General features: G+C 41.8%; 3 protein-coding genes across 3 annotated transcripts in view; all 3 read right to left on the bottom strand.

The window, feature by feature from the left end:
• Window positions 1-1,757: 1,757 nt before the first annotated feature.
• Window positions 1,758-18,143, bottom strand: LOC307228956 (sodium/hydrogen exchanger 9B2). Its single transcript, XM_079998811.1, has 13 exons — window positions 18,018-18,143; window positions 16,453-16,735; window positions 15,658-15,859; window positions 13,791-13,961; window positions 12,889-13,031; window positions 12,655-12,782; window positions 11,701-11,876; window positions 10,962-11,068; window positions 8,615-8,764; window positions 7,793-7,901; window positions 6,142-6,278; window positions 2,827-3,010; window positions 1,758-2,568 (listed from the first exon to the last, which is right to left on the bottom strand). The coding sequence occupies exons 2-13, from the start codon at window positions 16,579-16,581 to the stop codon at window positions 2,507-2,509; spliced, it is 1,698 nt and encodes a 565-aa protein (XP_079854937.1). The 5' UTR covers window positions 16,582-16,735; window positions 18,018-18,143; the 3' UTR covers window positions 1,758-2,506.
• LOC307228996 (putative membrane protein C3orf80 homolog) lies at window positions 14,428-15,602 on the bottom strand (the record flags this gene model as incomplete). Its single annotated transcript, XM_079998870.1, is given in 3 exon segments — window positions 14,428-14,658; window positions 14,660-14,905; window positions 15,588-15,602. Coding segments are annotated over 3 exon segments (429 nt in total). The 3' UTR covers window positions 14,428-14,490.
• A 533-nt stretch (window positions 18,144-18,676) lies between the features above and the next one.
• The window catches only part of bdh2 (3-hydroxybutyrate dehydrogenase, type 2), a 9,683-nt gene continuing 1,830 nt past the window's right edge, over window positions 18,677-26,529 (bottom strand). The window contains exons 3-10 of the mRNA XM_079999854.1: window positions 25,156-25,234; window positions 23,277-23,373; window positions 22,406-22,514; window positions 22,027-22,087; window positions 21,725-21,838; window positions 19,963-20,021; window positions 19,768-19,860; window positions 18,677-19,097 (exon numbers count right to left, since the gene is read on the bottom strand). Coding sequence (XP_079855980.1) covers window positions 19,044-19,097; window positions 19,768-19,860; window positions 19,963-20,021; window positions 21,725-21,838; window positions 22,027-22,087; window positions 22,406-22,514; window positions 23,277-23,373; window positions 25,156-25,234 — 666 coding nt within the window. The 3' untranslated portion in view covers window positions 18,677-19,043. The remainder of the gene's footprint in view (window positions 19,098-19,767; window positions 19,861-19,962; window positions 20,022-21,724; window positions 21,839-22,026; window positions 22,088-22,405; window positions 22,515-23,276; window positions 23,374-25,155; window positions 25,235-26,529) is intronic.

The following is a 26,529-nucleotide window of genomic DNA, read 5'->3' as shown; positions in this document are numbered from 1 at the left end:
ACAGAGAATCCATCCGGCTCGGTCCTCTCCTGGACGTCCTAGGCAAGTGTGGTCTGATGCTGTTCTTTTGTAATAAATCTATTATTTTACTCAAGTCAGCGTCAGTAGTCTCTCCTTCTTCATCAACACATCAAATTCATCAAGAAACAAATGAAATAACGGTGAAGTTGCACGATAAATCACTTTGCTGGGAACCCCCTTGAACCTCTTGAAGGACCTCCAGAGCCTTAGACGACAAGGGACTGAAACATCACATTCCAATAACAGGTCATAACATTATCGTGTTATCCTTTCTTAATTTAACATTTAAATGTAAAGGTAAAATCATTGCAATTAAGCACTTAACATTACTTTTGAAACAATTAAATTGGACTAAGAATCGTAAACCTTTAAAAACCTTCAAAGTACACAGCATTGAAATGTCCTGCCTTGAACCCAGTTTCACCGAGAAATTTGATGATAATTATAATCAGGTTTCATAATTTATTTTGAATATAACACTAAAGTCAATATCTACATATTTGCACCATTAACAGCTAGAAACACAGAATGGCCGCTGCACGAGGCCAAATAAGTGCAATGAAAAAAAACATACTACGACACACTGTCATTCTGAAATAATAAAAACAAATGAAAAAATAAAAACTGCAAGTGGAAAAAAAATAAAATGTACTTAATAATTGTGTCTCAAGCTTTTTGTGGTTTGACAATACATTAACTTGTAAATAAACATTCAGAGTCATCGGCATTGTGTACAAATATCTTATCACTGCATAGAATATGGATATGAAGACAGTACCTTGATTTGGGAACTTCTTCTGAGCATTTAAAAAATACAAAAATATATCACAACAACAATCTAATACTCCGCAAACATGTCCCTCCACACAAAACACATCAACAATGTTGTTAAATATTGAACTTTAGTGCAGAAAGACCTAAAGCTAAAGTTTGGTATAAAATAACATTGCGCATAAAGTAAATTATGAAAACCGTTTATATGGATGAGTACAGTACTGCTCTTTGAAATACAAGAGTTTTTGAAAATGTGAAATGAAAATTAACCTGATCGAGGACGCCATGATAATGGCCAAAGCATAAACAACATTTTCTGATATAAAAAATAAAATAAATGACTAAATGAAACACCAAAATTGACCAAAACACAATTAGTAAAAACGAGTGTGCCTCTGGAGCAGAACCTTTTAGTTATTGTTCTTCTTGAATTAGTTATCCATTCCCCTAAATTACCAATTGGTTCCCCCAAAATTACTTAATTCTGCCCTTTACCTAATAAAAGGACCACAAATTCAACATCCAATCATCATTTTGTGCTGGCCCCTTTTCCAACATGTTTGTGACATTAAAAGTTAGTGAAGGTGGTGATGACATCGGCTTTGGTTTTGAGTGGTCACCAATCGGTGCCCTCAAAATTAGTGGTCGACTGATTAGATGCCTGCCGGTAGATGCTTGCGCTCACAAGGCCGATAAACAAAAAATGTCTGCAGACTACTGTTGTCAAAAATATCTGTATTTCTATACATATCAATTCTGAATGTTTGAAACTGTTTCAATACTCATTCCACACTATCAAAACAATGGTAGCAGCTGCACTTTTCTCCCTCTGTTGTCTCTCCAACAGCAAGTTGGAGAGACACCTCCTCTCACTCACTCATACATACTCAGCAGAGAGATGACATATCAAGTGGCAACCCTAACCCTCAGTATTTAGCCCCCCCCCCCTTGAATTTGGATCATTAAAACAGAAATGTATATCATTCCACACTTATCAGGATTTGGTGACATTTCTAACAAAAATAAATAAAATAATTTTACCTGGCTTACAAATGTAATGTATTGTAATGCCGCTTTGGAAAAATGCGTCTGCTAAATGACTTTTATTTAAAATAAGTGCACTGCAGACAGAGTGTAGATCTACTCAGGCAAAACGAGACAATGCAGACAATAACATTTGTGTTAAATAAATGTTCATTTAAGTTCAGAAACGTTGTCTCATTTGTTATTATTATTAAATTGTTGTATTTTATCAGATGCAAAACAAATTATAATAATATCATGATATCCGCATTATATATCGGCCATAAGCTGCCTGCTCTCTAAATATCTGCATCGGCCATTGAAAAATCCATATCGGTCGACCACTCCTCAAAATATAAAATAATATGCCAATTACTAATTCAACTGGTCATTATTTCCCTTACTCAATTCAATCCCTCTAAATACCACTCTATTAAGCCGACGAGTCAATGTCATTATGGAATACGAGGGAAATTGAAGGTATTCTACGTTTATAACAGGACATTAATTATTAAATAGTATTTCTAGAATTGATTACTAATAAGATGGCACCAATAAGTAATTTGAAGGGAAATTGATTACTAATAAGAGCCACGGGGTTTGGGAAACAATAGAAAGCCCAAATACAAAATGAGTGGAATCCAAATGGAAATCTGTAGCTTCCATCTCAATCATTGCAGACGTCGTTTCAGAGGGTACTTTCATAAGTAACAGGAGTTTCCTCTTCGGCGTCGGCTCCTACTGCTGTACCTACAATAAAGAGATGAGGAAAGGCTTTAAGTACTTGAAGCACATGCGAGGACAGCATTGTATTGACTTGTGCTTTACAAAAGGAAAGCAGAGGTAAAGGTTCCTACAAGGGCACGCCTCTAGAGATGCCCAACATTCCAGACCTCCACTACGGGATGGGACTATGGGACAGTCGGGATGTGTTGAGTTGTTGTTGTTGCAGTAGTATCGCTGACCTACCGAGTAGAAAAGCTGACAGATTGTGTTTGACTGGCTCACCCCAGGCCGGGCCCTTGGGTTTCTGCAGCAGCCGGGGTCCGGAGAGGCCGATGACCAGCGCCCCCACGGGGGCCGTCAGCAGGATGGACAGCACGGCCACCGTCAGCACGTCCATGCCGTACTTCTGCTGATCCTCATCATCCCTGATCCTCGCTATGTCCAGTGCTGTGGAGCCGATGGCCGCCTGGGGTTCCGGTGAGGACACAAGTTCAATTGAAATGCTTTAGACCGATAAGAAATACTCCATGAGTTTTGTTATTATCAAGTATCTTAAGTCAAAAGAAGACAATACCTGGAGGAATTGTAAAAGTGTGCTGGCCCTGTGTGAGGGCCGGCCGGTGTGAGGAGACACTTAAGGACAGAGGTTACTAATCGGCGGACCCCAGTCCGGATCCAGACCCGGACCGACAGCCAATAGCCGATAAATTATTGAGATTTATTACATTTTAACGGCGCGTTTCTATTTTAACCGGCGCGACTTTTCTAGCCTTTACAGCAGTGGCTTAGCGACCCAGGAAACTCACAGACCAATTGCATGCATTGTAAATCATCTCACGTGATGCTACTCAGCTGATCAAATATTGCGACTCAAGTCGGCGAGAGCGCTACATACAGAGGAGAGGAGAGACTATACTTCCAGGGGCGGGAGTCCCCAGGAGAAACACAGTTGCGGGCACCCGTACGCGTCTGCCAGACACTGCGGCGGGACAGTGGGGCCAGCAATACTGCAGAGCTCCGGACCCTAATGCTGGACAGGATGGAGTGGAGGGCGGCGATTCAGGGGTCCCGAGTTGGTGTCGACTAATCCCGCACCCCCGCATCATTAGCTGATGTAAGGTTCTTCAACAAGGAGAAGATAAGAGTTCTGTGCAGACCTGTTAGGTGTTTACACCCCTTCAGACCAGTACGAGAGGAGAGAACATCTACTCGGCGATAGAGGAGAAGTTTAACCAAAAGGGAAGCCAAAACGAGCAGTTTCAATAACCACAGATAGAGCCCCTGGTATGGTAGGGAGAGAGAAAAGAGCCGCAGCGAGAATAAAAGAGGACAATCCTGAGCTCATCTCTTCGCATCGCATAATTCATCAATCAGCGCTGTGCTCCACCCTGTCAGACGAGTATGCTGAGGCGATGAACACAGAGTTGAGATTGATTGACTTTCTCAGGGCGTCCTCTTTCCATCAAGCATCGCACGCTCGGGGGAATTCCTCAGAGAAGTTGATGCAAATGCTGACGACTTTCTGCTGCACAACGAAGTTAGACGGAGCGCTTTTGGTCCAATCCGAAGGGAAATCTCAGCCTTCTTGGCACAGCTGAAGGGCCAGAAGGCACCACCATTTTCTCTCTTTTTAGAAGATGAGAAGGAGATGGATTTTGTGGCTTTTTTGGTTGATATCACTTGACACCTGAATGAACTGAATTTTAAAACTACAGGGCAAGGACAATTCCGTTTGTGACCTCATGATAGCCGTCCGCTCCTTCCAGAGGAAATTCGAGGTGTTCAAGGAAGACCTGCAAGGAGACGATGCACGCTTCCCATCAGTGCAGGAACAGGTTCAGGGGCGAGAGAGACGTATCTGCTTTTGTTGACAAAACGTTTTGACAGTTTCAGCCTCGGACAGCAGCTCACCCTGTTCAGTCAGAACCCATTCCTCACCGCAGATGTCGCGTGGTTCTCAAATGAAGTCACGCAGCAGTTCAAGTAGGCAAATTCTGGGCCTCTCCAGATGCCACTGGTCAATCTCCGTGCGGATGTGGCCCTGTCAGGGCGTTGGAGGAACTGACCCTGCCACTTTCTGGCTCCGGATGGTCTCGGAGAAGCTTTTACCAGCTCTGAGGAAAATAGAGCTGTACATCTTTAACATGTTGGGCTCCACGTACAGCTGTGAGGCAGCTTTCTCCACTAAGAACATTATTAAAACAAAATATTGTTCCAGGCTCAACAATGAGCACCTACACATGTGTCTGAGAATGGCCTTGACACCATTCCAGCCCAGATGTAAAATCCTGGCAGGACAAGCAAGAGCTCACTCCTCCCACTGAACAAGAGAAAGTGGGGGAGTAAGAGGGCAAAAAAGAGAAAGGGAGGGATTTAAGCTGTTCATTTCTTAAGATGTGTTCAGATTGTTCATTATAAAATTGGTTGAGACTGTTAAGATGTGAAATGGAGTTAACAAAAAAGAACAACTTTATTACATTTTTTTAACAGTGTGACAGGTGACAGGTGACAGTCAAGCAGCTAGGAGACAGTCAAGCGGCTAGGAGACAGTCAAGCGGCTAGGAGACAGTCAAGAAGGTAGGAGACAGTCAAGAAGGTAGGAGACAGTCAAGAAGGTAGGAGACAGTCAAGAAGGTAGGAGACAGTCAAGAAGGTAGGAGACAGTCAAGCGGCTAGGAGACAGTCAAGCGGCTAGGAGACAGTCAAGCGGCTAGGAGACAGTCAAGCGGCTAGGAGACAGTCAAGCGGCTAGGAGACAGTCAAGCGGCTAGGAGACAGTCAAGCGGCTAGGAGACAGTCAAGCGGCTAGGAGACAGTCAAGCGGCTAGGAGACAGTCAAGCGGCTAGGAGACAGTCAAGCGGCTAGGAGACAGTCAAGCGGCTAGGAGACAGTCAAGCGGCTAGGAGACAGTCAAGCGGCTAGGAGACAGTCAAGCGGCTAGGAGACAGTCAAGCGGCTAGGAGACAGTCAAGCGGCTAGGAGACAGTCAAGCGGCTAGGAGACAGTCAAGCGGCTAGGAGACAGTCAAGCGGCTAGGAGACAGTCAAGCGGCTAGGAGACAGTCAAGCGGCTAGGAGACAGTCAAGCGGCTAGGAGACAGTCAAGCGGCTAGGAGACAGTCAAGCAGCTAGGAGACAGTCAAGCGGCTAGGAGACAGTCAAGCGGCTAGGAGACAGTCAAGCGGCTAGGAGACAGTCAAGCAGCTAGGAGACAGTCAAGCAGCTAGGAGACAGTCTAGAGTCTAAGGGACAGGATACACTAGGACTAGGATCAACTCTAGGAGAAAGGAGGAAATCTAGGAGCTAGGAGACCTCCATGAGGAATTCTCCTTATATGTTTACATGCGTCTCCACTACTGGATTTCTTTGAGGCACTATTTTTATTTATTTATGTATTTATCTATTTCTTTTTAAACCTCTTGGGCAAAATTTGTCACCACTCAAAAAACAGAGCTTCAGTTGGTTAGATGTCTGCACTGTCGGTGAGGGGACAAAATTTCAGATTCCTCTCAGCTGCACTGTATTTTCCCGTAGCAAACCTCTTGGGCAAAATGTTGACACAAAAAAACCTGTTGGACCATCTAAATATTGCCGTACCTGTACGGTGGCTTTTGGCATCCACGCCAGAGCTATGAAGATCTTTTCCTTTAAGTTGAAGCCTGCACAGAGCACGCAGACAAAGGTGAAGAGGACTCGAACCAGGAGAGCGATGAGCAGAGAAGCGATGCTGAGGCCTAGACAGAGAGGGACGATTTGAAGATTAATATTTTTGTAATCAGATTACAGTTTGGTTCCCAAACTTGTTCATGGCATGGCCCCCAGGGCAGGCAAAGATCTGGCTGAGTATTAAAAGGAAAAGCCCCCACCATCAATAGTGAGGTTGAGTAAATATATTTGTTGTTTATATAAATATATTTTAAAAACGTAAAATAAAAATAAATAATGATTTTTGATCTGGACCCCTTACTTTTGCTTTGAGGACCACTAGGGAGCAACGGACCCCAGTTTGGGGGGGTCAAACGTTTCAGACACTGCATTATAATCCCTGTTACTATACACACTGATCAGCCACAACATTAAAACCTCTGACAGGTGAAGTGAATAACATTGCTCATCTTGTTCCAATGGCACCTGTCAAATGATGGGATATATTAGGCAGCAAGTGAACAGTCGGTTCTTGAAGTTGATGTGTTTGAAGCAGGAAAAATGGACAAGCGTAAGGATCTGAGCGACTTTGACAAGGGCCAAATTGTGATGGCTAGACGACTGTGTCAGAGCATCTCCAACACAACAGGTCTTGTGCGGTGTTCCTGGTATGCAGTGGTTAGTATCTACCAAAAGTGGTGCAAGGAAGGACAACTGGTGAACCAAGGCTCATTGATGCACGTAGGGAGCGAAGGCTAGCCTCAATCCCACAGAAGAGCTACTGTAGCACAAATTGCTGAAAAAGTTAATGCTGCTATGATAGAAAGGTGTCAGAACACACAGTGCATCTGATGAATCACTTTTCTTTTTCCACTTTTCTTCTACATCATGTGGGTGGCCGGGGTTAGGGTCCGATCCAAGGGAGCATCTGTGGGATGTGCTGGAACAACAAGCCCGATCCATGGGGCCTCCACCTTACAACTTACAGGACTTAAAGCATCTGCTGCTCACGTCTTGGTGCCAGATACCACAGGACACCTTCAGAGGTCTTGTGGAGCACTTCGATGGGTCATAGCTGTTTTGGCGGCACGAGGGGGAGCTGCATGATATTAGTGGTTATTGGTGGTGGTTTTAATGTTGTGGCTGATCAGTGTATATTTTGGGAAAACTAAATATTAAAAAAAAAATGTAAATCAAATAAAATATAATGTTGCGGCAACCCTTTTTGGTGCAATTCCTTTAAGGACCACTCAGGGGCTGCGGAACCTCAGGACGAATGAATGAAGCAGATTAATGTGGAATATCAAGTTGAAAGTACGATACTGCAGACACTGCATTATAATCCCTGTTGCAGCGATAAATAAAAAGCTTTCTTTGAAACACTAGAACTGGGAGTACCACAGTCATTCAAAGAGTTTCTGGATGTGCATTTAATTTGGATACGAGGTGAAGCATTTATTCAAGATAGAGCTTGTCATATCTCTTGTTAAAATACATTTACATGAATACAGTAACATTTGAATCTCTTACAATATTTACACACACCTTCCTTGTTATCAGTGTGTGTGTGTGTGTGTGTGTGTGTGTGTGTGTGTGTTCCCACCGACTGTGTATCCTTCCAGCTGAGTGATTCTGATCTCTGCTCCAATCAGGCCAAAGAGCAGAGGCTGGAACACGTCCCAGGCCTGACCCACCACGTCCTCCACTTGTGCCTGCGCGCGCACGCACACGCACACGCACACACACACACACACACACACACACACACACACACACACACACGTTAAACCCCGGCAATGGAAAAAGGTCAGCGTCCAGCTGTGAATTCTACTTGTTTTTGATGAAGAAAAACAAACTGTGACTAAGAGAGTCACAGATGGGCTTTGAAAAGCAGGGGAGGAAAGAACAGAAGCAAGGGATGAGAGTTTAGAAGTGTCCTTCACACAAATACCAGGAATAAAAACATTAAAATCACCTCCGAATCAGAATCTGTTTCAGTATATTATCATATACAAGGAATTTGATGAGGTTACACTGGTGCATTTCTGCCTTGCCAAATACACACAAATAGACATAAAAAAGTCAAATAAAAAACTAAAATAGCCATAAAGAAGGGCCTACTAAAAAATAAAAACACGAAATAGTTAAATGTACAAAAATAAGCTAATAGAAAAATAGCCAAATTTACAAAAAAATTACCAAATAAAAAATTAGCCAATGAAACACTAATATAGTCAAATAAATGGTAAAGAAAAATGCCAAATATACCAAAGAACCAAATAAAAAAAAATAAAATCACTAAAAAGGCCAAATAAAAAGTACTAAATAGCCAAATACACAAAAATACACAGAAATAATTCCAAGTCTCAAAAGAACAGGAAGCTCCAACAGAAAGAAGGAAGTTCGTTGGCTGAAGTGTCGTCACCTTGTTGGGGCCCCAGCCCACGCCGGCCAGGAAGGCCAGCACCAGCGTACAAAGGCCCCCCGAGCCGGGGAAGCCCGCCACACTGCTGCCGAACACGGCGAAGACCGAAAGACCCAGCAGCAGGAAGGAGCGCTTCATCACCACGTGTTTCTGGGAGGAAGAGAAGAAAAGGGGGATTCAAAGGGAAATAGATAGACAGAAATAGAAGATATCTGCAATAGTGTGGAGGGAGATAATAATAATAATAATACCTTTATTTGTATAGCACCTTTAAAAACAGAGTTTACAAAGTGCTTTGACAGAGAAATAAAAGCAGTGTTCAGATCTTGAAATGAGGCAAAGGAACATTAATAAACATTAATTTAATTAATTCATTAAATTGTAAAAGTGGATAAAGAGACAAAAAAAGATAGAATATGATAAGAAATAGAAATGAAAAAATAAATAAATACATAAAAATAAAGAAACGGACGACATCACATAAAAGCAGATCTATAAAAATGGGTTTTGAGAAGTGACTTAAAATAAGTCACTGACTCTGCCGCCGAATCTCCTCAGGCAGCTCGTTCCAAAGTCGAGGGGCCCTGACAGAAAGGGCACGGTCACCTTGACTTTTAAGTATAGACTTTAGAACAGCCAGGAGGGCCCCGCCTGAGGGTCTGAGGCTGCGCACTGACTCATATGGGGTCAACATATCTGTTATGTAGCTTGGAGTCAGACCCAGACAAGCTTTAAAAGTTATCAGTAAAATCTTAAATACGATTCTGAACCGAACAGGGAGCAAATGGAGAGAAGCCAGGATTGGGGTGATGTGATGTCGTCTTTTGGAACAGGTGAGAAGCCGAGCTGCTGCATTCTGAACTAGCTGGAGGTGAGATCGACTTTTGGTCGATGCCAGAAAGAAGGGAGTTACAGTAGTCTAGTCATGAGGAAAATTAGGGTGTGGATTATTTTTTCCAGGTGGCTTTGTGACAAAGTAGTATTGGTTTGATTCTTAAAAAGGTTCTCAGTTGAAGGAAGGATTCTACCGTACTGGTAGAATTTGGGGGAGTGAACAGTATAATTTCTGATTTTGAATTATTGGGTTGAAGAAAATTCTGTGCCATCCAACGGTGGATATCAAGTTCAAGAGATTATTTGTCACATACATTTACATACAGGATATCATTGAGACAACCTACAACAGCAGCTAGGCTGTTTGGGTCACCATGTCTCGGGGGAAGGTATATCTGTGTGTCGTCTGCATAGCAATGACATCTTGTATCTTTGGATAATTTATTTTGGATGAAATAAAATTGGACCTAAAATGGAACCTTGCGGTACACCACAGGTAATGTGAGATGTAGAGGATGTGTCGTTACTTATGGAGACTGCGAAGGGTCTTTCTAAAAGGTAGGGAAAAAAACAGGCAAGTGCAGTGTCCTTGATGCCAAGCCAGGTGTTAAGACGGTCAATTAAGACGGCGTGATCTACAGTGTCAAAGGCTGCACTTAAATCTGAAACAATTAAAATTGCGCTATCCCACCTATCGGCTGCTAAAAGGATATCGTTGGTTACTTTGAGGGGGACAGTTTTTGTGCTATGTCAAGCTCTAAAACAAGACTGAAATTTCTCAAAGATGTTATTATGACACATAAAAGCCAGAAGCTGGGTTTATACCACCTTCTCTAAAACCTTTGAAAGAAATGGAAGTTAAGAAATGGGCCTAAAATTGTTAAGAACAGAGAGGTCAAGGTTTGGTTCCTTTAAGCATAAAACCAAGATGTTCAAATGATGTAAGAATTCTATTTTATAGCCATTTGAGTTTATTCATATATTCTGGGGAGTTTTTTTTTTGTTTTGTTTTGCTAAACTTATACTTTAACTAACCGTTCATTAAAAATCCCCATTTTGCCATATGGAGTCCATTTCTGCGCCAAAACTAAATGAGCTGAGTTTCTCCCCATTAGTGTTCAATGAAGGCCTTTGTTTAATGGAGCGGAATCCAAATTAACTAATATGTCAGGATAGAAGTCATCCAAACGCATATTTTCTACTCCCCTCCGTCCCTGAGCTGCACATCTTATTTATTATGTAGCTCCAAGTTAGCTCCAGCGGAACAAGCGCGGCCGGTAGCACATAATCAATCCGTGTGTTGGGCCTGAGACTAGATCCACAGACATGACACACAAAAATAATTTTCAATGTCATGTGTGCTTCCAGATGAGAAATATTCCACTCAAATGAGACAAAATGAACCTATGAAACCAGTACACAGCCAAATCATTCAATATAGAGTCCAAATCGTGGGTGAAGTGTATAGTTCTGTAAAATTATGTTTGATATGATAGAGTGTGGTAGTTCCCACCTGGTCCACGCTGGGGAAGTACTGGATGAGGAAGCCCAGCAGGATGCCAGCGACCATCCCCCCTGCCACCTCCAGAATGCCTCTCAACAGGTTGTACCAAGTGGACCCTGGGGTGGAACCACAATTAAAACCCATTGTGATTAGCAGTAGGAAGAGGCTGGGCACTGCAATTAGGTGTTGAGGATGCAGGGGGAAAAGGAAAGGCGCGTCCCAGAGCCAGAAGAGGAGGGGTCACCGGAGCCCCCCTGTTGGGCTTTAGATGCGGGAAGACACACACACACACACACACACACAAAACAATAACACTCTCCTGCAGAGCAGCTGGAGGAAAAATAAACATCTGAATCTGGGTTTTGTTTTTTTTTCCTGCTGTGTACATTTTCATATTTTTCACGGCGATGACTGGTGCATTGTTGTGCAGAGAATTTGCATAAAACATTTGAACACGCTGAAAAAGAGAAAAAAGCCAAATGTGCAAAGAAAACAGCCAAAAAAAATTAAAAAATGGCCAAATAAACAAAAAGTGATTGTATACACAGGATAAGTGAAGTTAAAAGGCAGAAGCTGAGGCTAAGTGGCAGTGTGGTTGCTAGTGTGCCAGTGGGTGTCAAATATAAATATAGATGGATGTATTGGTTGTTTTTTTGGTTTATTTTATGGCTTTTTGTTAGCTATTTGTCAATCAATCTTTCTGGGATGGATATTATGTATACACAATAACTCTTCCTGCGCTGCGTACCAGTTGCGAAGGCAATGCCCATGCAGGTGGTGAAGCCTGTGATGGCCAGGATGTCATCGAAGCTGCCGGCGGCCATGAGCAGCGTGGGGATACCTTTCTCTATGCCGTAGCCGTCCTTCTGCAGCAACAGCATGGAGGGAACCACCACTGCCGGGGACACCGCCCCTAGAACGAAGCTACAGGGCGGAGGAGAAGGGGAAGGAGAAATGCTCATTTTTAGAATACGCTTTCACTGTCTTGCAGGAATACAGGACAAATGTACGGCGACAGAAATTATCTAAGGACTTCAGAGAACTAGAGAATTTTTTCTAAACCACTGTGGCATTCTGGTGTGCCGTGGAAATGTTTCAAATTCCACTTAAAAATAGAATTACAATGGAAATTAGGTTGTGTTGCAAGATCAAAATTGCAAGTCTATTACATTTTTTTGTGTCTTCATCAGAACTAGTAGCATTTGGTGCTTGACGAGTCAGTCAGTTAAGAGTAGAGTTGTTCAATTTTCGAACACTTCGTTCGTTTGATTGAGTCGGTCTAACGCACGGTGAGCGGGGGAGTACTTGCTGAATGAGAGGAGTTGTGAAAGGAATTCTCCCAGGAATCATTTAATTCTGAACAAATGATCTAATTTGGTGGAATGCAAAGTGTAACTCAGTCACAACAATATGCACTGTATCGAATGCCTTGGCCTTTTTTTGTCCTCAATTATTATTATAAGATTGGTTCACTACGATCAAATGGTTTGAGAGTCTTGCATCACTATCAGTAAGCCCAGTCATACATGTTTCTGACATTTTTAGTGGTTAGCAGGATAGTGGTATAGTGCCGTGAGACTATTTCATTGTAAAAAAATAAAATTAATTAATTTAAAAAAGAAAAAGAAAAAGAAAAAGAAAAACACTGATATGAAGTGAATGAGTAAAGTGAATGAGAAGGAGACGGCCGGTTTGTCTTTACCCCAGGATGAAGCCCCAGACCCAGGGCAGGCCCATGAGGAAGTGGGACACCAGGGCGATGGTGCAGGCCTCCATCACGCAGGGTCCCATTCCCAGTCGCAGACACACAGACTTTAACTTTTTCAGAGCCTAGGAACAAGGAAGGAAAGTTGCCATAACAGTGTTCAAAATGCATGTTTTTTAAATTCTGTTTTCTTTCCATGCGGCTTGAAGATGGTGGCCTTGGACGGCGTACCGAGGCGTCCAGCCCCAGGCCGGCTCTGGCCAGGATGACGGCCAGGGCGATGTTCCTCAAGGAGGTGGACCACTTGGAGTCGATGTAGACAGCCTTGGTCACCACGGGGATGTTCCTCAGCAGGATGCCCATCAGCAGCATGCCTGAAAGAAACACAATGTGGGGAAAGGTGAGAGTTTTCCCACGGTTTGAGGGAGAAAGAAGAAAAACACTCCACCCAGTCAGTTTGATGAATTTCAGATACTCATTGGTGCTTAGTAGAGGCTCTGTGGGTTCATTTAATATGAGAGAAAAATGTTATATTCCAGCCAGATTACCATTTTAAAGCCTGGAACAAACTAAAACGGTGAGGAACATTAATTGGCAGGTAAAACCAGTGAAATATGGTCATAGCCTTCAAAATACCCAACAAAAACTCCTTATGAAACACCTCCCAGCAGCCATGAGCCAAGAAACCCAGGGAGGGTACTCATTTTTCGTGGGGTTTTTTTTCGTCGATGAAACTTCAAGGTTCTTTTTTTTTTCTCTGACATTTTATTCTTCTTTTGACCTGATTTGAAAATAAGGGCCTGGCTCTTTTGGAAATTCTCAGAGGGATTATGCGCAAGGGCCATTCACACAAGTGGGCGACGTTCACACACTGCTACAGTCCCAATTTGAATACGACAAACACACTACGGAGATCCAAAATGTCCACAGTGCGAGTCTTGAATGTCTTGCAATGGGTGGCACCTTAATCACTTAAAGGTAAACAGGGAGTGTTTGGTTTGGCAATGACCAAATCTTATCACAGCCGTGATGTCATTTTTCAGCCATTGGAGCTATGGCAGAAGCACATTCCATCCACCACCTTGGCCAAAGGCCATTTCGGTTACCACCACCACAAACTCTGCAAGCCTTACCGAGGAGCGGGGGGAAAGGTGGAAGTTTGGGAAGACGGATGAGGGCAACTAGTTTTCCAGCCGTCACCGCGCAGATGAAGAGGACGGTGATGCCAAAAAGATTTCCCCCTGGAAGACACTCCTTCTCCGTGATGGACCACACCACCCCGAAGAGCACAGCGGCAAGGAGGACTGGGAAAGACACACGTGTTACATGTATGTAGTCACAATGCAAATATATATATATTTCTTAATTACAATTTCGGTGTATTCACGCCTACTGTAGCTCGTTTGGAGCCTTTGTTCCGAAGCCTGGAGCATTTCCCCCCCAGATCAGTTCTTTGGGCATAGGTGAACACAGCAATCGCACTCGGTTCTGGACCAAATCAACTGAACCGAGACCTCCAAGACAGGGTGGTACCAGCACGCTTGCAATCGCTTCACACAGCGCAGTTTGTTTGCAGTGAGAACACAACCGATCCCAAAAAAACGATACAACTCACTTGTTGTACTGTACACGCTATGCACGATGGGATGCTCATATTGTGTGAGAATGGATGTTTTCCCATCATCATCATCCATCATACAGAGTTCTGTGACATCCTGTGTCCGTGTCCTGAGCCCTGCTTCGTGTCTCTGCTCCTCGCCAGCAGGTTGTCATCCCAAAGGTCCTGGAGCGTCTCCCGCATGTTCTCTACGCGGGCAGGTACCTCATCTCGTCCTAGGAGGGCAAACTCGGGAAAGCGAGTCTCCAATGCCGCAGCACTCCACCAGGGAGTCCTGGGACACGGACGTGGCCGCTGAACAGCGACAGCTCGTCCTCCGGGCAGTCGCGCTGGTTCTGGTTTCGGTGCGGCGGTGGGGTGACGATCCACTGGATGAAGTAGCCCCATGGCGAAGAGCAGCAGTAGGATGAGGATCCCCGACAGATTCCTCGTCACCCAGCCCACATTGTCAAAGATGTGGAAGGGGAGCTTGCAGCAACGCACCGTGGCGCCGGGCGGGCAATGGAGCTCCGCGCAGCTCCGCAGAGCCTGAGACGCCAAGATCAGACACGCCAAGGAAACTTCTGACCAATAACAAAACAGTTTGCAAGGGCGTGGCGTTTTTTTGTCTTCCTTACAAGTTTTGGTCCGCTGTTAAGCGTTGCCGTGTGAACACAAATCGAACCATGGTCCAAGTGCAACATTGTAATGTATTATTCCCTGAATCGGAACAAAGGTCTGAATACACCGTTAGGTATTAAACAAAAAACATCAGATGAAACAGGAAACGTGCCTGTTATGTTATTCAAAAAAACATTTGAAAAAAAGTGGTGGAAATGGTGTTTCACAAGACGTAGCTATTCTGTTAAAAAAAATAAAAATAATAAAAAAAATAATTTAAAAAAAAGACTGTCAAAGGTTTAACATTGATAGATTAGGAGAGTGTATTGTTTATTGTTAATTTTGATGGGTTTATTGTATATTGACATTTGTTCTTGTTTTTTTATTTATTTAATAAATTGTTAGGTTTCTTTCTACTGTTTGTTGTCAAATTGTAGGTTTATTGTATATTTCATTTTCGGGTTTATTTTTCTTGTATATTGTACATTTTTAATTGGTTGTTGTAAAGTTTTGGGTTTATTGTATATTGCCAAATGTTGTGCTAATTGTTAGATGTATTGCATTTGTGATTTAATTTTTTCCATTCTTATTACTTTATTATTATTAACTATTTTTTAATGTGCGCTTCTGCTTCTCTCTCTACGGATGAATAAAGTATCCATCTATCACCTATTAAACTAGTATACTCAGAATAAGAGCACAATGCCCACACCATTAAAGGTAGCATGGCATTCTAACATTTCAGGCATTATGTAAGACATATAGCTGAACAGTTTGGATACCTTTGGTGATGAGGGAGGCCAGGAGTCCCCTGGGTGGACAGGGGCAGAACCTGCGCAGTAGCGGGCAGCAGACCACCGGGGGGTCCGTGTTGGTGCCTGCATCCACGCCGGGGTTCCGGGGGATGAAGTAGGTGGTCTCCTCTGTGACATTTGGAGTGGAGCAGCGGCGGACCACCACCTGGATTTGGTTCACATTCAAATGCTAGGAGAGGGCGGATATGAAAGAAACTGAATAAATGCACCATGTGTCCCCCATTGTACATTATGGAGGCCCCTAAAAGCCTCTTTGGAAAGTTAAAGTTTTTTAAAAACTAGGAACTGGAAGCCACATACTAGACACTCTATAGGAAGTTGCTCAAATGTTCGGACTGTTGGTAGAAAAGTCTATCAATCTGGGCCATCGGCTGCTTTTTCGCAATATTGATATACCAAATACAGATCTAGACTTATGCAAGCGCCTGGTTTACAGAGAATGTACAGCACGTCAAGGCCGTTGGCTCAAAACAGGCACTGCAAGGTATTAAGGTGTAAATATATCATTTTAAAAACAGGTTAAAGCCTACCTTTTTCCAATAGACAAAGAAAAGGATAGAATAGATGCATGGCAATTCAGATAGATATTGATAGCCAACAGGAAATTTGAACAATCACCTAAAGATTGGAGAAAGGTTTAGGAAGAATTTTCTAAGCCTTTTCTATTCAATTAAATAAGCACTATTCAAGGAATGGATTAAAAACCACAACATCAAAGTAGAACCGGGATAGAACTAGGATAATCCTACTAAGCTAATGTACCTCCACATTGTTGGCGGCCAGCGCAGGGATCCTGTCCAGCATGGGGCAGGGTTCTGGACTGGGAGCCGGACTGGGAGCCGGGCTGTGGAGCGGACTGGGATGAGGCGTGGCGGTCTCTGTCTCCATCATGGCATCTAGCTTTCAGCGCTTCCTTCGGCTCTCCGTCACCTTCTTTTTAACAACGCAGCGAAGCAGACCGAGGAGCGACTGTGGCCATCGATAGGCTGCGCCTCCCTTTTTGCTTCTGTATAAAAGACGTTATCCACTCCCATGTATTAGTCACCTGGTTATCAGAGGAATAGAACAAATAATTATTAACAGGAAGATTAAAAAAAAAAAAAAAGTTGTAGCTGAGAGAATTGGTGTTAAGGTAAACATGGTACGAAATGCTATTGTGATATGGTTCCTATTATATTATATACGTAGGCCAATGGTGAATAAAGGAAGAAAACTACGGTTGCCGAATTAAAGTACATACTATATAATTATAATGCGCATTTCAATATTCTCACTCACACCATTTTTGTTGAATAAAATCAACGTGCCAGGATAACTTATTTTCCTTGGCAGAATTTTCTTTACAGATATAGAGGTATCCCTAAATATATATATTTTTTTAACATGAACGTAGTTGCCACGTTGACAATGCCCCAAATGTGGTTGCGACTGGGCCAGACCCTGTTAAGGCTGCAGTAAACTACAGCAAAAGTAATGCAACTTTCTGAACTTCTCAGACTGTTCTAATCCACATTTACTGATGTGCATATTGTTTCAGAAATATTTATTGTGTATAAACATCTTACAAAAGCACCAACTGTCATCCTCAAAATATCACAGAATTATTGATAGAGGTATTCGTCCAGAAATGATGACTATGTCGACATCTGCCAGCCTTAGAGCTCTCCTCTTGGAAACGGAATGTAACTCTAGTAAACCGTCTTGGGGACCACACAACCACCTGGAAGGACCCTCGAAGGGTTGAGAACCCCCATCATCATTCGACAGTGGCGCAGAAGGGGTGAAAACACCACCGACATGTTGTGGTTGGGCGTGATCCTGACGGCCGTGGCAACAGACGCTGGCTAATCCAATTGTGAGCGGGCGCTAATCAAAAGCTGACACACCATATGGCGCCGGGGTTTAGTGAGCAGCGGGCTCCTCGTACACGCCGTCTCACCAGCCACCACCCCGCGTTGACGCCAGTAGATGAGCCGCGCCATTGCAGTGGTGCTGGCTCTTCTTTCAACTTTTGCAGACACGTGTCATGCTATTTGTTTGCCCCCCCACCACCACTCTATTTCAGAGTTGTAGCCCCTGCCCCTCCCTCGCCGGGTGGTGCCCTGGCGGAAAAGGAGCGCACCCGCCGTCCAGTCAGGTCCTCGGAGCCGTTCAGTTCCACACGCAGAGCTTGTTTTTTTGTTTTTCCCTCCAAACCGTTGTTTTATTATTATCTATCTGTGCTTTGCACTTGTTCTGCGCGAAAATAACTCCCTACGGCACTTGCTTTGCTGTGAAACCGTTTTGAATATAGGAAAAAAATAATAAGTTATTTTAGAAACACTTACAATTCCCACGTGTGATTTGTCATTTAGTACGCAGACGTCCCCTGCGACTAGTAGCTGCCTTTGGTAAAGTTACACACACACACGTCTTTTTTTTTTTTTTTTTAACGGAGCCATAAGACCCTCTTCCCGTGCTTCCCATTTATGATATTTAACAGTGGAGATAAACACGGCTGGCTAATGCTAGCTTATACGGGAGCCGATCTGGGTCAATCTACATGTGACATCCCGGTAGTAGCGGCGCAGACCGCGCCACGGCGTCGGGCGTTAACTCCACTTGTGGAGTTTTTTTCGCCCAAACAAAAAAAAAAGGGGGGGGGGTAAAAAAAAAAATGGCGATAAATGGAAAATAACTCACCGATGTAGAGTCACCTCATGTCGCACGGATCATCAACCCTCCAGGCAGCTGGAGCTGAGGTAGTAGCGTCTCAGAGCGTGCGGACCAGTCAAGGAGTGAAGCGGATTAATCATATCCGCTCCATGGCGACGGTGGTTGTATCGCTATCTGTATGTGGTGTGTGTGTGTGTGTGTGTGTGTGTGTGTGTGTGTGTGTGTGTGTGTGTGTGTGTGTGTCAGTGCATCTTATTTGTACAATTTGTGCTCAGCAATCATGTTTATTAAAAAGCAAAAATATTTTGACCCTGTAACACACTTTGGCAGGTGATTTCTTTTATTTTTTTATAATATATCTTTGATTTACTTTTCTTTACATGAATATAAAAGAAAATGTCACTGACAGCTTATTGTTTTAATTGTATAGTATATGGATTAAAATTCATGCAGGATAAGATTCATTTTGACAGATGTGAAAAAAGGGGAATTGACAGTTTATGGATTAAAATTCATGCAAAATTATTGATTATTTTTGACACAAAAATGTCATTGACAGTTGCTTTTTTTAAATTCATACAGTATATTAATTCAAATTAAAACATGAGAAAGAAAAAACAAGTCTTGTTACTTGTAATCTGTTCCAGTTGATACTACTTGCAACCCCCGTCCTGATAGTCTAGTTATTAAGAGTTTCTTTAGAGTCTCCATCCTCCGTCGATGATCTGCTCCGTCCCGGTTACAAATGCTGACTATTGAAGACAGAAAAAAAATACTTATCAACCAGTGAAATATATTTTCTTAAGGCATTTATTCCTATCCAGGGTCATAAGGTGAGAAAAAAATAACTAAAGTGAGCGGCAATGATGTACAGGTCCTCCTCACTTAACGACCGAGGAGTGTCTCATATGGCATATTGACCATATGAGATATTAAAGAAAAGTGACTTGATTTTTTTTTAAGTGCGTTTCCATACAAACATTAAGCATAAATAAAGAGCTTAACTGTCGGAAAAATCTTCTTTCAGCTGCTCCCATCGGAAAAATAAAAGATAAAATTTAAAAAGAGCCAAATATATATTAATAGATGGTAAATATCCAAAGTGTGATATAAATCAGGATAAATGCATAGAATAAATTATTGGTATAGGTATATAAGGTAAAAATGATTACTACAGTCTACAGTGAGAAAATGGATGATGTCAATCATGCGTTCTCATGGGCCAAACGAACCCCCAAATTAGTTACATTTGAGGGACAAAAAGTAAATAATAAGTAAATAAAAGTGCTAATGCCATACCAACACCATGCAAATAGGGTCTGGTATGGGAATCTAACCCTCAAATGAAGCCCTAATAAGCTCGATTCACCCAAATCTAATTTTGGAACTGTGAAAAGTCCCCATTCCAGTCCCGTATCGTACCTCGTCCGAGGCCAGGTAGACACACAAGTAGGCCACCTCCTCCGCTGTGCACATCCTGCCCATCTTCTGTCTCGCCATGAAGTCCTTGTAGGCCTGGAGGACAAATGTTCTCTATAAAACACATTTTACTTCGCTGAGGCAGATTTATGCAGATTCATGTTAAGTTAGGGAGAGATGTTCTGATCCTGGAGGTACCTGTTCTGGGTCGGGCCGGGCCTGGATTCTGTCCCTCAGTGACGGGGTGTCCACCGTGCCTGTGTAGACAAAGTATATTTAAAGAAAATGTAGATAATTATGAGTCATTTCCCTAAATGATGACAGCTCTTTAAATATCAATTGAAAAACCTAAATTTCGATTTTTAGCACTGTTAAAATAGCAAATTATATGCTATGGTGGCATGAGATGACATGGTGTAGACAATGGTGTTTTCAGCCATCGAGGCCCCCGAAATTAAATAATGTTATAATGTCTTAAAGTAAGAATGTGAAGTAGTAATGTTAAAGAAACAAGGCCTTTTTTATAAGTAATACACAATTTACCTTCTTGTTTTAGCCTTGTGTTGCTGTTGGATTTGGCATTTACTATGTTTCAAGGTCACAATGTGGATAATAACCATTTTTTGTACAGGTTTTATCATACTTTTTAGTCTTCAAATGGCCTGAAAACATTAATTTTGTATTGTTAATTGGTTAAATGGAGGTTTATTTGTCTGTTTTTTTGCTTATCGTTGGGTTTATTTTTAGGGTTTATTATTATTATTGTGTGTTATAAGGGCCACTGTATATTGCTGTTCATTATTTATTTTTAGGTTATCGTTAGGTTTGTTTTTATTGCTTATCTTTAGGTTTATTGCCTGTTGTATTTGCCCTTAAAAAATGGGTTCATGTTACTTCTTTCTTTCTTATTCTACACGTTCATTATGACATCCATAAAGAGAGACTTTGCATTTCTTCTTCTTTTTCTTTCGGCTGCTCCCGGGTTTCTTCTGTGGGTTTCTTCCCACAAGTCCTAAGTAAAATCATTGAAAAAGCTGTTTTTCAACAGCTGAACAATTTCTCGGATCTCAGTGCTGCATTTGACACGGTTGACCACAACATATTATTGGACTGACTGGAAAACTGGGTGGGACTTTCTGGCACAGTACTAAACTGGTTGCATTCCTACTTAAAGGACAGGGACTACTTTGTGTCTACAGGTAATGACACATCTGAGCGGAAAAAAATGACACGCAGAGTTCCCCAAGGCTCCATTCTGGGGCCTCTTCTTTTTAACATCTACATGCTCAGATCATGGAAAACAACAAAATATCTTAGCATAATTACGCAGATGACAGGCAAATTTACATGACCATATCACCAGGTGACTATGGTCCAATACAATCACTGAGCAAGTGCATTGAACAAATCAACGATTGGATCTGCCAGAATGTTCTCAGATTAAACAAAAACAAAACTGAAGTAATTGTTTTCGGAGCCAAGGAAGAACGACTCAGAGTCAGCGCTCAGCTTCAATTGCTTATGTTAAAAAGCACAAACCAAGCCAGAAATCTTGGTGTAGTCATGGACTATTCATTTCTCACACTGCACTGTCATTTTTAGTCAATTTTATGCATTCTATTTCTTGTGAAGAAAATGTGCATATAACAATGTGTTCATCCTTTTACAATGTGTTTCTTTTGCACTATGCATTCCATGTATTCCATTTTCTTACTTCATGCATTCAATGTCCTTTAATAATTTGTTTCTTTGCACTGTCTTAATGCTTTTTATGATTTATGAAAAGCACTTTGAATTGCCTTGTTGTTGAAATGTGTTATACAAACTTGCCTTGCCTACTTTATTATCATTGCCGTTTTTTTAGTTGCAGTGACACCAGAGACTTCCTCCTCTATCTATCCATCCCTTGAGAACTCAAAAACTCAAAGGGGACTATATGATATCAGTTCTTTCCACATACCGGGACAGACGCAGTTACAGCGAATTCCCTGCTCAATGAAGTCGGCGGCGATGGACTTGGTGAGGCCGATCACCGCCGCCTTGGAAGTGCCGTATACACATCGATTCACAGTCCCTGCGAACAGAACACACACACACACACACACACACACACACACACACACACACACACCATTAAGACAGATAAGAGGATTAGGGTCGAACATTGTCCAACTGCTTCAACAGCTCTTAACCAGCAATTATTAGAATGAGAAAACCAACCGATGAAGGTATAGACAACTTCATATCGGGAAGATTATCTACCTTTCATACTTGATACGACGGATGCCATATTGATAATGTTTCCTGACTTCCTGGCCAACATCTAAGAGGAGAACACAACCAAAATATAAGAAGATAAGAACTTTAAAAAGGTTGATGAAATCTTTACATGCCCATGTTTGGTCTTGATTTTTCACAAAAACTTGATTTTATTTTACTTTGATTCAAGGGAAACATCACGTTCCGCAGTTTGATCGGCCTGTGTTTAAAGACGGATTAGCTGGTTCCATCCCTCATGCTACATGCTTAGGGTAATGCAGTTAATCCCCAGGGCACAAAGGAATGGAATGATAATAACAACCCCCCAAAGAAAGACATATGTCACTCAATGTACACCAAGGGCATATAGTGAGTAGATGACCTTGGGCAGGAAGGCCTTGCTCATCAGGTACATGCTGCGCACATTGACGTTCATGGTGAAGTCCCAGTCAGATTCCTCGCAGTCCAAGATGGAGCCATGGTGCACGAACCTGGAGGATTATTGGTGGAAATCATGACAGCAACCATTACATACTGTGCATTAAGTGGCTGCATTGTACTTAAAGGTTTAGAACTAGGTCTGGGGTCTGGGACTAGGGTCGGGACAAGGGTGTAGGGCTAGGGTCTTGGACAAGGATCTAGCATAGGTCTCGGACTAGAGTCTTGGACAGGTCTAAGACTAGAGTCAAGAACTTGGGTCAAGGACGAGGCAAATCCTGGCATTATGTGGCTGATCTATAGGGAAAAATTTAGGGCTGCCCCCTGAAAGTTGATTAATCAGCCCCCCCCCCCCCCCCGTCAGTGTGTAATAACATTACAATTACAATATCAGGCTAAAAACACATAGAGGCTTACAAGCTACGCCCCACGTCTTAACTAACCCAATTATCTCCAAGTGGTGTAAACGCGTCTGACACAGATAATATCCGTTTTTTGCTATAGGTGTGAAAGGGTAAATCCAGACAATGTCCGAATCAGGTCTGGACATTGTCCGGAGTGCATGTGTGAAAGCAGCTATGGCATTCTAGAAACAAAATAACTTGAAATCAGTTTCCTGTGTCAATGTATTATTTGATTTAGTTACACAAGTAGTTGTGTAATAAGCACAATAACGTACAGCCATTATCACAGAATAAGCCCCTTCGGGGTGACACAACGCCACTGCTCATATCATTGCAGCTTCAGATCAAATCTACCAGACTTCATCAAGGTAGATTTTGAGAACTTGTTCAGAGTAAATGTGGAGACAGTACCCAGCGACATTAACCAGCACATCCACGCAGTCGTGCTCCCGGGCCAGAGCCTCCACCTGCTCCTTCTGGGTCACATCCACCACCTTGGTCCTTATCCCTTTTGAGGAGAAATTTACACTCAATTAATAATAAAAAACATAGTTTTACTTTTACTGGAGGTTATTTTAGAGAGCTGCAACTACAGGTTATGTTTTAGAATGTATTAAATTGCTGATTGACATTTTTCCACCCATTAGTCAATTAGGCTATAACCACTCTCAATGACAATTAATTAACACCAATTGATACAGGGATCGAATATGATAAGATAACAGCTTAGATAACAGGTCCCCAGTGAGAAATTCAGAGGGTTACATATACGTAGACTTTGTTCCACAGTGATTTACAGTATATGATGATACAATTATTATTTTGACTTGAAAGTAGCCACAGAAACAATAAACCAAGTGACGTTAATACAAAGACAAAGCAGACATAGGTAAAAAAACATCCAGGTTTGGTTAAATCATTTTCTTAAAACTAAAATCATATTTGGAGAAGGTTAACACCATATTTGATGACGCAACATGAAAGGCCTCTAGAGGAGCAGCATATAAGATGACCTATTTTTATTTATATATTTATTTTCATATCTATATAAATTGTCACTGGCTAACAGAAAATGAGGCCCATTCGTACTGTATAATAGGTCCATGAGGGCTCGCATGAAGTATAATTCATTTGTAGTTGTTCACCTTGTTTAATGAAAAACTCCAGTTTAGGGTCTATTGCCTAATTTCATTGTCCTACTTGTGCAATGCAATTCAGCGCGCCAAAGCATCGGCTTGTGCCATCACCCAAGTTGTACAGTGAAAATTCAACCAGGAAAACGCATTTTGAAGCGTGTTGACTGCAGCGATCAATTTAAGGAGAGCTAAGCTAAATCAATAAACAAATAGCCTAAATAATAAACATAATTCATATGGTCATTTGTGGCTGGCCTGTCCAAGGTTATAGAGACTGAGAGGCCTCACGCCCGCTTAGCGAAAGCACCGTGTGTTTTTCTACTTGCAACATCACTAGCCTTTATTTAAATAGTATTTTCAATAAGACCATGGAGTTTCTTCCATGCAAATCATCATTATTGCTGCTTCCTTGTTAAATTACTAAAATCTATGGCTCTTCAAGGCTTCTCACAGTCTGTATAACCTTCGACAAGCCAGCCACAGCCGACACATAACAGTTATGAATAATGTTCATTATTTCATTTAGCTCTCCTTAAATAGATCGCTGTAGCCAACATGCTTCAAAATACGCAATTTTTACTTTGAAGGCGATCTGTCTCTGTTTCTGACTTCCTGGGTGAATTTTCAATGTAAGAGTTGGATAATGGCACAAGCCGACGCTTTGGCGCAATGAATTGCATTGCAAGTTCAAGTTCAAGTTCAAGAGATTATTTGTCACATACATACACATACGGTCATACACAAGTAGGACAATGAAATTAGGCAATAGACCCTAAACTGGAGTTTTCCATTATACAACGTGAACAACTACTAATTAATTATACATACATCCATGCACTGACCATGATAAGCTATATTTTCAACGTTTGTTAAAAATAAAACGTTGAAATAAAAATGTTAAAAAATATCATACTATTGGTAAAGTACAGTCTGGCATTTCAATGTGTGTTCAATGGGTGTCTTGTTTCAAATTTTAAAATTACATAATTCAAAGAAAGAACATATTTGGCATGGCAAATAATTGCTCACAAAACATCTCAGAAAGGGATTTCTCATTTTTGATCAAAATCCATAAAAATAAATAAATAAATAAACTGCATTTCTCTAGTTGTTCAACAGAGGGCAGCTCTGCACCAATAGAGACCAGACAGTACCTGGAATTGTGTCCAACTCCTTCAGCTTCTCTCCATTAATATCCGTGGCTGTCACTTGAGCTCCCTCTTTGGCAAATGCCTTAAGACGGAAAGGAAACACACTTATGTATCGAAAAACATAATAAAAATATGATCTAATAGTCAGAAAATCAGAATCTTATATTAGGTATCTCTATAAAGAAACCCCTGTGGTTTCTCACCTATCAGCGAACAAGAGGTTATTTCTTACACACTAAAAAAGAAAAATCAATCCGCAGTCATAACGTCGAACTCACAGCACTACATGATTACAGACTGAATTACATCCTCTGTCCATTATGTCATCAACAAACAAACAAAAAAATGATTAGGGCACCCGGGCAAAAGAACAAGTGCCCCATTTACCACACAACGGAGTGTTCCAGATAAAGTATTTTTTACATTGTAGAGCGTAACGCTGCAAAGTATAAGGGCTTTTTTACACGCTGCTCCCCACTACGTTGCTTTTCAAGTAAGACCGCTTTGCACATATCACTTCAGGGAAAATGCAGCCAAGATGGCTCCATCTCAAGGAGGGTTTTTATTTATTTTTTTAAGCTTTACTAGTGTTTTTGTGATCTCTTGTGCAGGAACCTGGACCTTGGCAGGTTTCACAGGTTATTTTGGCAGTGGTTTCCATTGCACTGCAGCTGTATTTCCTCATACACATACAGAGAAAACATACAGAGAAGGTTTTTCTCTTTCTTTAAATTCCTAATATTCTGTGTATATATAAAGTATTTCTGTATATTTGGCCTAATTCCAGACTTAATTTTGGCTATTTTATGTATATTTGTCCATTTATTTATTGTTATTTGACTATTTTTTGTATACTTGGCTCCTTTATTGAAATAAATTATTGAATATTTTTTGTAATTGTGCTAATTTTTCCCCGGACTGTTTTCATCTTTTTTTATAATGCCAATTGTTTGTAGCGAAAGGCACATATTCATGTACATGAAAATGTACATGGCTGAAAAAAGAACCATTGTGATTCAGGTGTTGTATAGCGAATGTCTGGAAGGACCAAAGGGTAGACTTAACGCATTCGTGAACAGACTCCACACAGATTCTACTTTCAGAGAGTAACAAAGAAAATAAAGATGAAATTACATTTTTTACATTACATTTAGTCATTTATCAGACGCTTTTATCCAAAGCGACTTACAATTATTCAAACACCGACGGACGCAGCCATCAGGAGCAATGAGGGGTTAAGTGTCTTGCTCAAGGACACTACAGCATGCTAGCAGGAGGAGCCTGGGATCGAACCAGCAACCATTCGATTACTAGACGACCAGCTCTACCTCCTGAGCTACCGTCCCCCCGAAATGCACGCAACCTCTTCATGTGCTT

The sequence above is a fragment of the Zeus faber genome (assembly GCF_960531495.2).
Source record: "Zeus faber genome assembly, chromosome: 4".
Lineage (NCBI taxonomy): Eukaryota > Metazoa > Chordata > Actinopteri > Zeiformes > Zeidae > Zeus > Zeus faber.
The sequence above is the reverse complement of the archived record's forward strand: the minus strand, read 5'-3'. Positions and strand labels throughout refer to the sequence as shown.